Source organism: Poromitra crassiceps (genome assembly GCF_964638095.1).
Source record: "Poromitra crassiceps genome assembly, chromosome: 30".
In the NCBI taxonomy this organism is placed as follows: domain Eukaryota; kingdom Metazoa; phylum Chordata; class Actinopteri; order Beryciformes; family Melamphaidae; genus Poromitra; species Poromitra crassiceps.
This window is the reverse complement of record NC_139652.1, coordinates 3,997,886-4,013,618: the sequence shown is the minus strand read 5'-3', so window position 1 is coordinate 4,013,618 and position 15,733 is coordinate 3,997,886. Positions and strand designations below refer to the sequence as shown.

General features: G+C 45.4%; 1 protein-coding gene across 1 annotated transcript in view; it reads right to left on the bottom strand.

Annotated features, from left to right (window-relative positions):
* glg1a (golgi glycoprotein 1a) overlaps positions 1–15,733 on the bottom strand; it is a gene marked incomplete at its 5' end in the record, with an annotated part of 62,502 nt that overhangs the window by 12,205 nt on the left and 34,564 nt on the right. The window contains 10 exons of the mRNA XM_083662953.1: positions 1–41; positions 200–317; positions 600–688; positions 3,869–3,982; positions 4,645–4,707; positions 6,505–6,591; positions 8,228–8,365; positions 11,491–11,644; positions 13,026–13,127; positions 15,366–15,487. The exon at positions 1–41 is cut by the window's left edge and continues 52 nt beyond it. Of these exons, the coding sequence (XP_083519079.1) occupies positions 1–41; positions 200–317; positions 600–688; positions 3,869–3,982; positions 4,645–4,707; positions 6,505–6,591; positions 8,228–8,365; positions 11,491–11,644; positions 13,026–13,127; positions 15,366–15,487 (1,028 nt within the window). The remainder of the gene's footprint in view (positions 42–199; positions 318–599; positions 689–3,868; positions 3,983–4,644; positions 4,708–6,504; positions 6,592–8,227; positions 8,366–11,490; positions 11,645–13,025; positions 13,128–15,365; positions 15,488–15,733) is intronic.

Below are 15,733 nucleotides of genomic sequence, written 5' to 3'. Positions count from 1 at the left end.
CAGGAGTCATACAGGTCTGGCTCCAGGCGGATGTCCTCTGACTGCACCAGTCATACAACACAGAGACACACAGAGCAGAGATCAACCAGTAATCAGGAGGGATTCAACTTATTCAATGAACTCCTTTAGTTCCAGATGTCAAGAGTGTGTGAGAGAGCGGAGGGGCGGGGTCAGAGCAGGGGTTAGGGGCGGGGCTTACCATCTCCAGCTCCTCCACTCTCAGCTGTTTGCGGCACTTGACGGAGACGCGCTGCTCCTTGGCGTCCTGCAGCGTATCGTTCCTCACCGTGGTGCTGAGGCAGATCACCACATCCACCCTGACACACACACGCACGCACACACACACGCACACACACACGCACACGCACACGCACACACACACACAAACACACACGCACACACACAGGTTCAGTTAGAAAAGAATCATGGAATTGATTTTCTTGGTAGAACGGTTAAAGTGGCTAGATAATTTAAGGATTTTGTAGCTACAGATACATTTCCCGACACTGAAAATAAAATCTTTCATCTCATCTCTTGTCATGTCATGTGATCGTGTAGGAAAGGCGGGTCATGTGATGGTCATGTGATGAGGGTCTTACTTCTTCTTGATGTTGGGACAGAGCTTCAGGACGTCTTCCTTGCAGGCCATCTTGAACTTGTAGGAGAAGCGGAAATCTTTGATCTGAATCTGCAACAAGAATCCAACATGCTTTGTGTCACTGGTGAAACACACTACAGCAACACAGCTGTACTGCAGTCCCACATTACACCTCACTGGTGAAACACACTACAGCAACACAGCTGTATCAGTCCCACATTACGCCTCACTGGTGAAACACACTACAGCAACACAGCTGTACTGCAGTCCCACATTACGCCTCACTGGTGAAACACACTACAGCAACACAGCTGTACTGCAGTCCCACATTACACCTCACTGGTGAAACACACTACAGCAACACAGCTGTATCAGTCCCACATTACGCCTCACTGGTGAAACACACTACAGCAACACAGCTGTATCAGTCCCACATTACACCTCACTGGTGAAACACACTACAGCAACACAGCTGTACTGCAGTCCCACATTACGCCTCACTGGTGAAACACACTACAGCAACACAGCTGTATCAGTCCCACATTACACCTCACTGGTGAAACACACTACAGCAACACAGCTGTATCAGTCCCACATTACACCTCACTGGTGAAACACACTACAGCAACACAGCTGTACTGCAGTCCCACATTACACCTCACTGGTGAAACACACTACAGCAACACAGCTGTATCAGTCCCACATTACACCTCACTGGTGAAACACACTACAGCAACACAGCTGTACTGCAGTCCCACATTACGCCTCACTGGTGAAACGCACTACAGCAACACAGCTGTATCAGTCCCACATTACACCTCACTGGTGAAACACACTACAGCAACACAGCTGTATCAGTCCCACATTACACCTCACTGGTGAAACACACTACAGCAACACAGCTGTACTGCAGTCCCACATTACGCCTCACTGGTGAAACGCACTACAGCAACACAGCTGTATCAGTCCCACATTACACCTCACTGGTGAAACACACTACAGCAACACAGCTGTACTGCAGTCCCACATTACGCCTCACTGGTGAAACACACTACAGCAACACAGCTGTATCAGTCCCACATTACACCTCACTGGTGAAACACACTACAGCAACACAGCTGTATCAGTCCCACATTACACCTCACTGGTGAAACACACTACAGCAACACAGCTGTATCAGTCCCACATTACACCTCACTGGTGAAACACACTACAGCAACACAGCTGTATCAGTCCCACATTACACCTCACTGGTGAAACACACTACAGCAACACAGCTGTATCAGTCCCACATTACGCCTCACTGGTGAAACACACTACAGCAACACAGCTGTATCAGTCCCACATTACACCTCACTGGTGAAACACACTACAGCAACACAGCTGTATCAGTCCCACATTACACCTCACTGGTGAAACACACTACAGCAACACAGCTGTATCAGTCCCACATTACACCTCACTGGTGAAACGCACTACAGCAACACAGCTGTATCAGTCCCACATTACACCTCACTGGTGAAACGCACTACAGCAACACAGCTGTACTGCAGTCCCACATTACGCCTCACTGGTGAAACGCACTACAGCAACACAGCTGTATCAGTCCCACATTACGCCTCACTGGTGAAACACACTACAGCAACACAGCTGTATCAGTCCCACATTACACCTCACTGGTGAAACACACTACAGCAACACAGCTGTATCAGTCCCACATTACACCTCACTGGTGAAACACACTACAGCAACACAGCTGTACTGCAGTAGTAATAGAGTCCAGCGCGCTTCAGCCAGGTTTGGAATAAAGAGGGTCCTGGTGCTCAACAGTGGAGGACAATATGCATAAAATAATATTTTACCTGGGCACTTCACACAGACTACCCGAAGTAAAGACACCGGAGCACTCTTTTCCGTCTGCACGTTTTAATAGAAGGGGCTGACTGACGTTTCGACAGACAAGTCTGTCTTCCTCAGAGTCAAAAAAAGACTCTGAGGAAGACAGACTTGTCTGTCGAAACGTCAGTCAGCCCCTTCTATTAAAACGTGCAGACGGAAAAGAGTGCTCCGGTGTCTTTACTTCGGGTAGTCTGTGTGAAGTGCCCAGGTAAAATATTATTTTATACAGCTGTACTGCAGTCCCACATTACGCCTCATTTTGTTCTGATCTAAGGTCCCTTCTCTGTAAACAGGACTCCTGAATCTGCAAAGGTAGGCCTGTACTGCAGGTTTGACATGAGGTTAAAGGTAGGCCTGTACTGCAGGTTTGACATTAGGGCTGCAACTAACGATTATTTTGATAATCGATTAATCGGTAGGGTTAGTTGTCGATTAATCGATTAATCGGATATATTGAAATCGCTCAGAAATGCTCGATTTAACCCTTTGATGCATACAATTCCAACATTACGATGATTCTAGTAGTCCCTGCAACATAAGTCTGCATCAAAACATTCTTGTTTATACTGTATTCATTAGTGGTTTATATTGGAACACTTCAAACTTGCATACAAAAAGGGGGAAACCACAACCAAGTTAAATTGTAGAAAACTGTTTTTATTTACTCAAGAACATGAACACTTCACCAACACCACTTCACTTCCTCTCTCCTTCACTGCCTACTTCCTTTAGCCCTTCACCACTTCACTTCCTCTCTCCTTCACTGCCTACTTCCTTTAGCCCTTCACCACTTCACTTCCTCTCTCCTTCACTGCCTACTTCCTTTAGCCCTTCACCACTTCACTTCCTCTCTCCTTCACTGCCTACTTCCTTTAGCCCTTCACCACTTCACTTCCTCTCTCCTTCACTGCCTACTTCCTTTAGCCCTTCACCACTTCACTTCACACCACTTCTTCGCACTTCCACTGGTCAGGCTAATCCAGTTTCAATAATCTGAATTTAACTCAAATGAAATATGAAAAAAAAAAAAAAAAAAAATTTTTTTTTTTTTTGCCAAAAAGGCAACGAATCGATAATCAAATTCGTTGCCAACGAATTTAATAATCGATTTTAATCGATTTAATCGATTAGTTGTTGCAGCCCTATTTGACATGAGGTTAAAGGTGGGCCTGTACTGCAGGTTACATAGGTACCCTATGTTCTTGACTGGATGTGATTTTCACAATGAAGTTATTGTTGTCAGTTTGACTCCATCTATATGGAATAAGCATTTTCCAGGTGTGTGTGTGTGTGTGTGTGTGTGTGTGTGTGTGTGTGTGTGTGTGTGTGTGTGTGTGTGTGTGTGTGTGTATGTGTGTGTGTGTGTCTCACCAGCTGGAAGTGCGTTACTCCCACCGAACATTTCTCATTCATCTCCTTCTGGTGTTTGTTCTGAACCAGGCACTCCATCAGATCACCTGTATCTATCTGATTATCTGCTATGTCCTGAGAGAGAGAGAGAGAGAGAGAGAGAGAGAGAGAGAGAGAGAGAGAGAGAGAGAGAAAGCGACAGAAGACATCAGATCACCTGTATCTATCTGATTCTCTGCTACCTCCTGAGAGAGGAGAGAGACACACACAGACAGATTATGTGAATCTACTGTAAAACATACTGTAAATGCTCACTATTTGCACTACCACCCTGTCTAATTGCCTGTTTATTACAGTTTTGTTGTTATTCTGAATATATTAGGGTCAACAATAGTCTTCTAGATTATCACATTCCATTAAAAATGTTCTCTTCCTTTTTGAATATCTTCAGATTTTGTGACTTATGTTACTGGGTAACAAAATGTCTTCTTGTTTTTCTGTTTTTGTAATTACTAAGTGTTGCTATATGTATGCTTTGGCAATGTAAGATGCACCTTATCATGCCAATAAAGCCCTTTTTGAATTTGAATTTATGAGAGAGATAGAGAGAGAGATTGTGATTGAAAAGATCTAGAGATTTAGTTTTCTTTAGGATATTAAATTGATTTGTTGATTTGCTCTGACTTGACTTGCTGGTTGTACATTTAGCCTTGAAGCCCCCCCTCCCCTCTCCTCCCCTCCTCCCCTCCTCCCCTCCTCTCCTCCCCTCCTCCCCTCCCCCGTACAGGGTGACTCACATGGCAGTGTGTCTGGATGACCGGCTCACAGGCTCTCATCAGCAGCGCTTCAATCTGGATATCCTGAGACAACAGACAGAGACAACAGATACAGCTGATATCCTGAGACTACAGAAACAACAGACACAGCTGATATCTTGAGACAACAGATGGAGACAACAGACACAGCTGATATCTTGAGACAACAGATGGAGACAACAGACACAGCTGATATCTTGAGACAACAGATGGAGACAACAGACACAGCTGATATCTTGAGACAACAGAGACAACAGACACAGCTGATATCTTGAGACAACAGACACAGCTGATATCCTGAGACAACAGATGGAGACAACAGACACAGCTGATATCTTGAGACAACAGATGGAGACAACAGACACAGCTGATATCTTGAGACAACAGAGACAACAGACACAGCTGATATCATGAGATGACAGACAGAGACAACAGACACAGCAGATATCCTGCACTGGAGGTGAAGGTACCAGCTGCGCATGTCTATATTTCAGCTAAAAACAGGCTGTAAATGATGTCTTTTCATGTCAACTTGGCGTCTCCGGGCTTGTGGAGACTTGGATTATGCCAGGTGAGCAGTATGGAAGCATTTTATTTATTCTTTCTAGGGCTGACCCCCCCAAAAAATCGACGCTTCAAAGCTTTAATCAAAAGGGGCAGGACACTGCAAATGTGTGTTTTAATGGTTACACCTGGTGTAACCATTAAAACACAGCAGAGGAGATTTTGAGTGTGCGACTTCTTTTCTTTATGTTGGTTTATTTATTAAAAAAATATAAACTCCCTTTTCTTCTCAAAAAATAAGGGAGGGGGCTCCTCCCTTGCCTCACTAGAAAAACCTCCTGTGCAACAGACACCTGATATAGTGCGACAACAGACAGACAACAGACACAGCTGATATCTTGAGACAACAGAGACAACAGAGACACATATATTGAGACAACAGACACAGCTGATATCTTGAGACAACACAGCTGATATGCTGAGACAACAGACAGACAACAGACAGCTGATATCCTGAGACAACAGGCAGAGACAACAGACAGCTGATATCCTGAGAGAGACAACAGGCAGAGACAACAGACACAGCTTGATATCTTGAGACAACAGACAGAGACAACAAACAGCTGATATCTTGAGACAACAGACACAGCTGATATCTTGAAACAGACAGAGACAACAGACAGTTGATATGCTGAGACAACAGGCAGAGACAACGGACACAGCTGATATCTTGAGTCAACAGCTGATATCTTGAGACGACAGACACAGCTGATATCTTGAGACAACAGACAGACACAACAGACACAGCTGATATCTTGAGACAACAGACAGAGACAGCAGACACAGCTGATATCTTGAGACGACAGACACAGCTGATATCTTGAGACAACAGACAGACACAACAGACACAGCTGATATCTTGAGACGACAGACAGAGACAACAGACGCAGCTGATATCTTGAGACGACAGACAGAGACAACAGACACAGCTGATATCATGAGATGACAGACAGAGACAACAGACACAGCAGATATCCTGCACTGGAGGTGAAGGTACCAGCTGCGCATGTCTATATTTCAGCTAAAAACAGGCTGTAAATGATGTCTTTTCATGTCAACTTGGCGTCTCCGGGCTTGTGGAGACTTGGATTATGCCAGGTGAGCAGTATGGAAGCATTTTATTTATTCTTTCTAGGGCTGACCCCCCCAAAAAATCGACGCTTCAAAGCTTTAATCAAAAGGGGCAGGACACTGCAAATGCTAGAGCGTCAGACGCCCAGACGCACGCGTGTGTGCGTGTGTGTGTGCGTGTGCGTGTGTGTGTGTGTGCGTGCGTACCTCAGACTCCAGCTCGGTCAGGTTGCCCACCACGTCTCTGCAGTCAGACACCAGGTCCTCCAGATGGTCCTGAAGACACTCCAGCTCCTGCAAACAAGAGGCCGCCCCCAACACAGCTGTCAATCAGAGCTCAGAGACACGCCTCCAGCACAGCTGTCAATCAGAGCTCAGAAACACGCCCCCAGCACAGCTGTCAATCACAGCTCAGACATGCCCCCAACATAGCTAAGCTGTCATTCACAGCTCAGAGACACGCCCCCAACACAGCTGTCAATCATGTGGCTGACTGGATATGGCAGCACATTGAAGGTCGTCTTGACCCCCAACAATATGGATGTAGAAAAGGGAGATCTACAAGAGATGCCCTCACTAGCCTCATGGACTGTCTTTACAGATCTACAGTCCTGTCCCAAACAACTATTTTCTTCTCGATTAATCGAATTACAATTTTTTTGATTAGTCAATTAATCCAACGATTCAGTTTAACGTTACAGAGCAGCACATTGTTGGGTCTTGGTCTAAAATGCTCCCACACTTTAGATGATCGTGGATAATGTTTTGTAGCTTGTCCTGTCGCTTATGAATAACTTTGTGATAGAGGCGCGCAGCCATCTACGTTAGCCACTTCCGCTAGGACAGCCACAATAATGTGACTTCTGGTCGTATTTTTTCCAAATTAAAAACCCTTCTACACAAGTCTAAAGCACACAGATGACATTCAAAACTTTTATTTTGAAATAACATATTGGAACAGAGTTATCTAATGTATTAATTATCTTTGCTTCGCGTAATTTCGACGCATCGGCGCACGTAATGCAAGTTGACGCATTTATGTAGTCGATGACGACGTGGTCGCGTTGGGACAGCCCTAAAGTCTAAACGTGCTGTGCTCTGGCCGTCACTGACTTCTCTAAAGCCTTTGATAAGGTTAATCACAACATGGCCGCAAATTGCCTGATTGAACTGGGAGTTAGGCCTGAGCTCATCCCCTGTGTCCTAGATTTCATGACTGATCGCCGACAGCAGGTGAGATACCAGAGCTGTCTGTCCTCAAGACTCCACCTGACCTGTGGAGTGGCACAGGGGACTAAGCTAGCACCAGTCATCTTCCTGGCCGTGATTGACACTGCTCTGTGCTCCCATGTAGCCAGGTGGAAGTATGTGGATAACATGACCATCGCAGAACAGCACCACCTCACCCAGCCCTCCTCTCTGCAATCTGTCATGGACGAGCTGTCCTCCTGGGTTTCAAACCAGGCTATGCAGCTCAACCCTAGTCAATGTAAAGATGTCCATGTACATTTTTCCCGCCATCCACTTCCCCCTGGTTCTGAATGACCACCATCTAGAAGTGGTGTCGTCAGTCAAGGTCGGCCTATGGATTCAAGGCAACTTGAAGTGGGACCAGCAGGTCAACCAAATGCTTTCCACTGCCAACCGTAAGCTGGCTTAAACGTTTTGGCGGAGGCAGAGCTGATCTAGCGTTGGTGGAGGCAGAGCTGATCTAGCGATCATTTTCAAAACATACATCTGGCCCATGTTTTGTTTGTGTTTTTAACATTTAACATTTATACTGTAAAGGACATGCAATTAATCTACCGTAGTGTTAACTTGATGCAATATGTTCCTGAATAAACTTCAAAACAATCAGTGTGTGTGTGTGTGTGTGTGTATGTGTGTGTATGTATGTGTGTGTGTGTATGTGTGTGTGTGTGTGTCTCACCTGTCCGGAATCGGTCTTCTCGCTGCACCACTTGCCCAGGTCGGTCATGCAGCGTCTCTGCAGCTCGGGGTCCAGCTTCACGTCCAGCGCCCTCTGGTGGAGGATCCGCTGCACCTCCACCTTACAGTCCCGCGACAGCTGCAATCAAGAACTGCTTCATCAATCACTGCTGATTTGATTGTTCAATAAATAAATAAAAATCTCCCTTGATTACCGGTAATTAGTGTAACCACTTTAACGTTTTGCAGAATAGACAGCTGCTTCTTCACACTGCACTCAATGGAGAGAAGCCATCTGTAACCTGCAGGAGAATGTCGGCCATGTTGGAGGAATAAGTCTATGAAGCCTGTAGGAGAGCGAGCACAAGAATCACTGCTGATCCAATAAAGCAGTGTTTCTCAAACTTTTTCAGACCAAGGACCACTTAAACCAATGAAAAAAACTCGGGGACCACCTAACTCCCAAAACATCCCCAAAAACAATACTACTACTACTACTACTTCAACTATAAATTACATGCTAATTAAATGACAAATGGCAGTACAATTAATCAAATTTTTGACTTCCCACAATTACGAAAACAAGATAACCGATATAAAAAATATATATACCGGTATGTAATTTATTTTAGTCCATTTACCTTTTTTTTTTTTTTTACATTTATTTCTCCTGTTCAGTTCAAATATATTCAAAGTTCAAAGAAAGTTTTTTCAAGTTCAATAAATTCAAATAGGCTATCTTTTGCCATCTTCAAGTTGCATTCAGTGATGTTTTTGTGTTCAAATAAGTGTTAAATGGCTCTATATTCTGACAGCAATTACTGAAATAGAGTGTTTGGTCAGTAACTTGGAACTCCCAACCACCCGCTGTACTCTGTCTCTCTCCTGTAGCCCTGCAGGCAGAATGGACGTATCTCTGCAACCATACGTCGTAGAGAGTCACTGGTGGTAGCGTTGGATTCGGGGTGAAAAATACATATAGTCCTTTAGAGGCATCGTGATCTAACCTTAAGTTTCCCAGAAAATGTAAACATTTCTCTGATTGGATAGTGGGAGGTAAAAAAAAGGAAAAAAATATTAATCTACTCTAGTGGTCCGCGGACCACTGTTTGAGAAACACTGCAATAAAGTATTATGTACATGTATGTGTGTGTCTGTGTGTGTGTGTGTGTGTGTGTGTGTGTGTATGTATATATATATCATTCAGCATAAATACTAAATTTTAATTATCATTTATAAGGAGATGTTGGAACACATTCTTCATCCAGATGCTGAAGGATCACAGCTGCAGCAAATCACACCTTTCAAATCAAACTGGTCCATGCAGCGATATCACATCATCAATTACACAATCATGTCACGCATGTCATCGTGAGAGATTTCCAGTTCCCCATTGATTTCAATTACTGTCACCAGGTCAAAGGTCAGAGGTGGTACTCACAGTCACCCCCTGGCTTCCTGCTGCAGGCTCTCCGTTAGGACGCTAGAGGACATTCTGAGGTCAGTGAAGCTTCAACTTGCTGTTCATGTAAGCTGGACTTTTACAATCCTGACCGATTGTGAAGTTAGGGTTGAATTGCGCACAGAAGCAGGGTTTTTCCTGCTTATAGGAATTTTTGGTGCTCCCATAAAGAGATTTTAGCCACCCCCCCCACAGGCCTAAGCCACCCCCCCCACAGGCTCAAGCCACACCCCCACATACCTAAGCCACACCCCCACAGGCCTAAGCCACCCCCCCACAGGCCCAAGCCACACCCCAAGGCCCCCAAAGGCAGAATATATTTAAGATCAGGACAACTCTGACCGCACACTAACTTCAAGATCAACATTTTTACTGTATGTAATTTTAGATCCTTTTAAAGTTAAAGTCTCACATTTGTATGTTAAAATGACTTGATTTGGGGTGCTGTGAAAACACGTTGCTCCATCATTTCTGACAATGACTGATATAGTTGTATTCATGATAACCTGACTACTCTGACATCAAACGTTACATCACATGACGTCTGGGTGTCGAGTCTTTCCAACTTTGACAGATTCAATGATCTGCCGCCATAGTTTGAGTCCATAGTTATGGCTGATGTGTGGATGTAGCCACTCAAGATATACTTTGTGTAAAACTGCAGTATAAAGATAAATAACATCGTGTCCAGGCCTGAGTTTTGCGAAAGGAGGCATAAAATTATAGGTATAAAAAGGTATACCATTTTAAATGTCTATTTTATCCTCTCTTTTTTATTTTTTCATTCTTTTATTTTCTTGTGTCATCCATTTTATGTGAAGCACTTTGAATTGCCTCTGTGTATGAAATGTGCTATACAAATAGACTTGACTTGTTTTGGTTCATGTACTTTTACCTATTCTGTTTGTTTTACCTGTTGTCGGTTAACATGTAACTACTGTAATTGTTCAATTGTAACAGGGCCTCCCCTGTATAAAGGTGAAATAAAAATAAAAATAAAAATATGACATCACAGTCAAGCTAAACTGAAAGGTCAAAGGTCAATGCACAGCAGTAGTAGGGTTAGTGTGTGTGTGTGTGTGTGTGTGTGTGTGTGTCTCACCCGGCGGCCCTGCTCCACAGAGCGGTAGGGTTAGTGTGTGTGTGTGTGTGTGTGTGTGTGTGTGTGTGTGTGTGTGTGTGTGTGTCTCACCCGGCGGCCCTGCTCCACAGAGCGGTAGGGTTAGTGTGTGTGTGTGTGTGTGTGTGTGTGTGTGTCTCACCCGGCGGCCCTGCTCCACAGAGCGGTAGGGTTAGTGTGTGTGTGTTTGTGTGTGTGTGTGTGTGTGTGTGTGTGTGTGTGTGTGTGTGTGTGTGTGTGTCTCACCCGGCGGCCCTGCTCCACAGAGCGGTAGGGTTAGTGTGTGTGTGTGTGTGTCTCACCCGGCGGCCCTGCTCCACAGAGCGGTAGGGTTAGTGTGTGTGTGTGTGTGTGTGTGTGTGTGTGTGTGTGTGTGTGTGTCTCACCCGGCGGCCCTGCTCCACAGAGCGGTAGGGTTAGTGTGTGTGTGTGTGTGTGTGTGTGTGTGTGTGTGTGTGTCTCACCCGGCGGCCCTGCTCCACAGAGCGGTAGGGTTAGTGTGTGTGTGTGTGTCTCACCCGGCGGCCCTGCTCCACAGAGCGGTAGGGTTAGTGTGTGTGTGTGTGTGTGTGTGTGTGTGTGTGTGTGTGTGTCTCACCCGGCGGCCCTGCTCCACAGAGCGGTAGGGTTAGTGTGTGTGTGTGTGTGTGTGTGTGTGTGTGTGTGTGTGTGTGTGTCTCACCCGGCGGCCCTGCTCCACAGAGCGGTAGGCGTGCCGGTACAGGCAGGAGAAGATGGCGCCGGGCGGCATCATCTCGCTGGTCTCGTTCCAGCCGTGTGTGTGGCAGAGCCGCGACGCGTCGCCCTGACACTTCTTATACAGGATGGGGTCCAGCCTGCAGGGGGCGACACACAGCAGCTGGGCTTTAGACTTACATGACATCATGACACTCAGACAGGAAGTGATGTCACACCATGAGGATTTACAAATGTAGGGTGGCAGAGGCAGAGTAGGGTGGGCTGTCCCTGCCACCCTGCATTTTGCCATCCTGCAAATTCTCGTATGGGGTCAAAGCTATTGTGAATTCACGTTTGTTTCATTGAACTGTTGGAGGATGCTTAATATGACACAAGTTTGATATATTTCTCTCTCTATATATATATAATGTATGTATGTGTGTGTATATATATATATATATACACATACATACATTTTAGGCCAGTTTTCAGTGTATTTTGTCATTTCTTTGTCAGGGGGTAGAGCGTGTCGTCCACTAATCAGAAGGTCGGTGGTTCGATCCCCCGCATGTCGAAGTGTCCTTGGGCCACTGAACCCCAAATTACTCCCGATGGCTGTGGCAGCACCCTGCGTGGCAGCTGTGTGAATGGGTGAATGTAGGCACATTGTAAAGTGCTCTGGATAAAAGCGCCATAACAATGCAGTCCATCCATAATACAATATTTACAGTAAACACCCTCTGCCGTTAGCTAGCTGTTAACCCATTAGCTATGTTCGCCAGGCTCAAAAAGCCCACCTGGCGCTAATGTATGTTGGCTAGTTTTTGATATTAGAACAATATTGTGAGCCTAAAACTCTAAAACGTTTTTCCGGAAATGCGGGCAACTGTCATGGCGGCGGCTGTTTCCGGTATTTCCGCTCTGCACCAGACAAAGAGTTGAACAAAAAGAGAACAGTGCTGTGGTCTACCTGCTGCGATGGAATAATGGGTGGAACAAGGTATTAGCTTCAGTTCTTATCAAGTTAAGTTCTTTGGCACAAATGATGGCGTGTGTTGTACGTTTGAATAGAACATCAATGGTTGTATACAGCTATAGAGACACTGCATGAAATAGGCCACGCCCATCACGGGGGAAACGCTCCGTTCACTCCCACACACCAGCGTCATTTTCCTTGAATTAAACATAGCTAAAAGCTGTTGTGTGGTGGGGCTGCGCAGACAACAAATGTAAAAAATCGGCAGTTAAAGTTTTTTTGTACTCCCGAGTAAAACAAGGAAGCCATTGAGAATTGGCGAGAAGAAAAATGTGGATCTAGCTGTCAAGAAGTAAGTTGGAGTGTTCATCTTCCGTATATACGATCTTTTGGTGCAACACGCAACCATGCACGTGACATAGGAGAACGCCAGGATTGGAGGGGGGGTTTCCGTTTTCCCCCGTCTTGGGCGTGGTTTCTGAATGATGACGCATTACACAGTGTCTCTATGACAAAGAGACTGGAGGAGGGGGCGGGGCTTGAAGCACTTCACAGACTCTTACTTCCAGTCTCTGGCAATGAAGTACTGCAGCTCCAGCAGCCGGTGCTCACAGTCCTCCACCATCTTCTCTGTGTACAGATGCTCCATGAGGCACGACAGGATCCTACAGCAACAACAACACCACAACAACAACAACAACACCACAACACTTTACTCAGCTATGTAGTCCACAAAGCACAACACGTCATACACACACACAGACACACACTGTCTAGTCCAGAGGTTCTCAAATGTTTTTCAGACTAGAACGACCGCAACGCGGACTTATGCCTCCGCCATTAGTTCATTCTTGAGTCCAAGTGGATGTTGGAGCCAAATTGGAAGAAATTGCATCAAGGCGTTTCTGTGCAGAATTGGATATTTGAGCCAAATGTGAAGAAATTTAGTCAATGTGTTACTGAGATATGGCGTTACCGAGCTTGAAAATGGCATTTGTTAGGTCACTGTGACCTTGACCTTTGACCTTTGATAACCAAAATGGAATCAGTTCATCCTTGAGCCTAAGTGAATGTTTAAGGCGAATCTGATGAAATTCCGTCCAGGCGTTCCTCAGATATGGCGTTAACAAGCTTGAAAATGGCGTTTGAGAGGTCACAGTGACCTTGACCTTTGACCACCAAAATCTAAACAGATCATCCTTGAGCCTAAGTGAATGTTTAAGGCGAATCTGATGAAATTCCATCCAGGCGTTCCTCAGATATCGCGTTAACAAGCTTGAAAATGGCGTTGGAGAGGTCACAGTGACCTTGACCTTTGACCTTTGACCACCAAAATCAAATCAGATCATCCTTGAGCCTAAGTGAATGTTTAAGGCGAATCTGATTAAATTCCGTCCAGGCGTTCCTCAGATATCGCGTTAACAAGCTTGAAAATGGCGTTCGAGAGGTCACAGTGACCTTGACCTTTGACCTTTGACCACCAAAATCTAATCAGATCATCCTTGAGCCTAAGTGAATGTTTAAGGCGAATCTGATGAAATTCCGTCCAGGCGTTCCTCAGATATCGCGTTAACAAGCTTGAAAATGGCGTTCGAGAGGTCACAGTGACCTTGACCTTTGACCTTTGACCACCAAAATCTAATCAGATCATCCTTGAGCCTAAGTGAATGTTTAAGGTGAATCTGATGAAATTCCGTCCATGCGTTCCTCAGATATCGCGTTAACAAGCTTGAAAATGGCGTTCGAGAGGTCACAGTGACCTTGACCTTTGACCTTTGACCACCAAAATCTAATCAGATCATACTTGAGCCTAAGTGAATGTTTAAGGCGAATCTGATGAAATTCCATCCAGGCGTTCCTCAGATATCGCGTTAACAAGCTTGAAAATGGCGTTCGAGAGGTCACAGTGACCTTGACCTTTGACCACCAAAATCTAATCAGATCATCCTTGAGCCTAAGTGAATGTTTAAGGCGAATCTGATGAAATTCCGTCCAGGCGTTCCACAGATATCGCGTTAACAAGCTTGAAAATGGCGTTCGAGAGGTCACAGTGACCTTGACCTTTGACCTTTGACCACCAAAATCTAATCAGATCATCCTTGAGCCTAAGTGAATGTTTAAGGCGAATCTGATGAAATTCCGTCCAGGCGTTCCTCAGATATCGCGTTAACAAGCTTGAAAATGGCGTTCGAGAGGTCATAGTGACCTTGACCTTTGACCTTTGACCACCAAAATCTAATCAGATCATCCTTGAGCCTAAGTGAATGTTTAAGGCGAATCTGATGAAATTCCGTCAAGGCGTTCCTCAGATATGGCGTTAACAAACATCCGTACGGACGGCCGTACGGACGGACAACCCGGATCCATAATGCCTTCGGCCTGGCTTCGCCGGCGGAGGCATAAAAATGTACCGGGGACCCCCTCATTCTGATTTGTGATTTTGGGCTAAGCTTAATTGTTTCCACGGTAACGTGCTTGACTTTTAAATTGATAGGTTTGTTAGATTAAAATGTAATCCATTAACCTTTTTAGATTTAAAGCACAACAAATTTTCTTTGAACTATGAAGCTTTTGCGAAAAGGAAAAAAAAAGTTTTTATTTTTATTTTTCTGAAAACTTTTCACGGACCCCCTTGCAAAGTGCCACGGACCCCTGGGGGTCCCCGGACCCCCATTTGAGAACCAATGGTCTAGTCCACAAAGCACAACACGTCAGACACAATACAAATATATAATACAAATAAAGCAATATTTAACCAATGAGGAAAGCTGAGGTGTGTGTGTGTGTGTGTGTGTGAGTGTGAGTGTGAGTGTGAGCGCGTGCGTGTGTGTGTGTGTGTGTGTGTGTGTGTGTATGTTTGCGTGTGTGAGGTCACTGATAGGCAGAAAGTGCAGAGTGCTCACATGGGGTCTCCGTTGCGGATGTGTTTGCAGGCGGTCTGGATGACCGACTCGCACGCTTCGTTCAGCGCTCGGTCGATCCGGTAGTCCGCTCCGGGATCCGCCTCCTGGATCAGAGTCTGGAGCTGAGGAGGAAACACCAGACCGACTTCACCACCAAACACGCCAACTAACACCAAACTGACTTCAACACCAAACTGACTTCAACACCAACATCACCTGCCAACATCGGGCTGTGAAAAAGAGGGAGGTTTTCTAGGGTATCGCTGAATGAACCTACCCTCAACGCCCCCCCCTCCCCCCATATAGCCCTACACCACAAATTAATAGAATAAATACAAGGGTGTCAAGTAAATTACTTTTAATTTGTC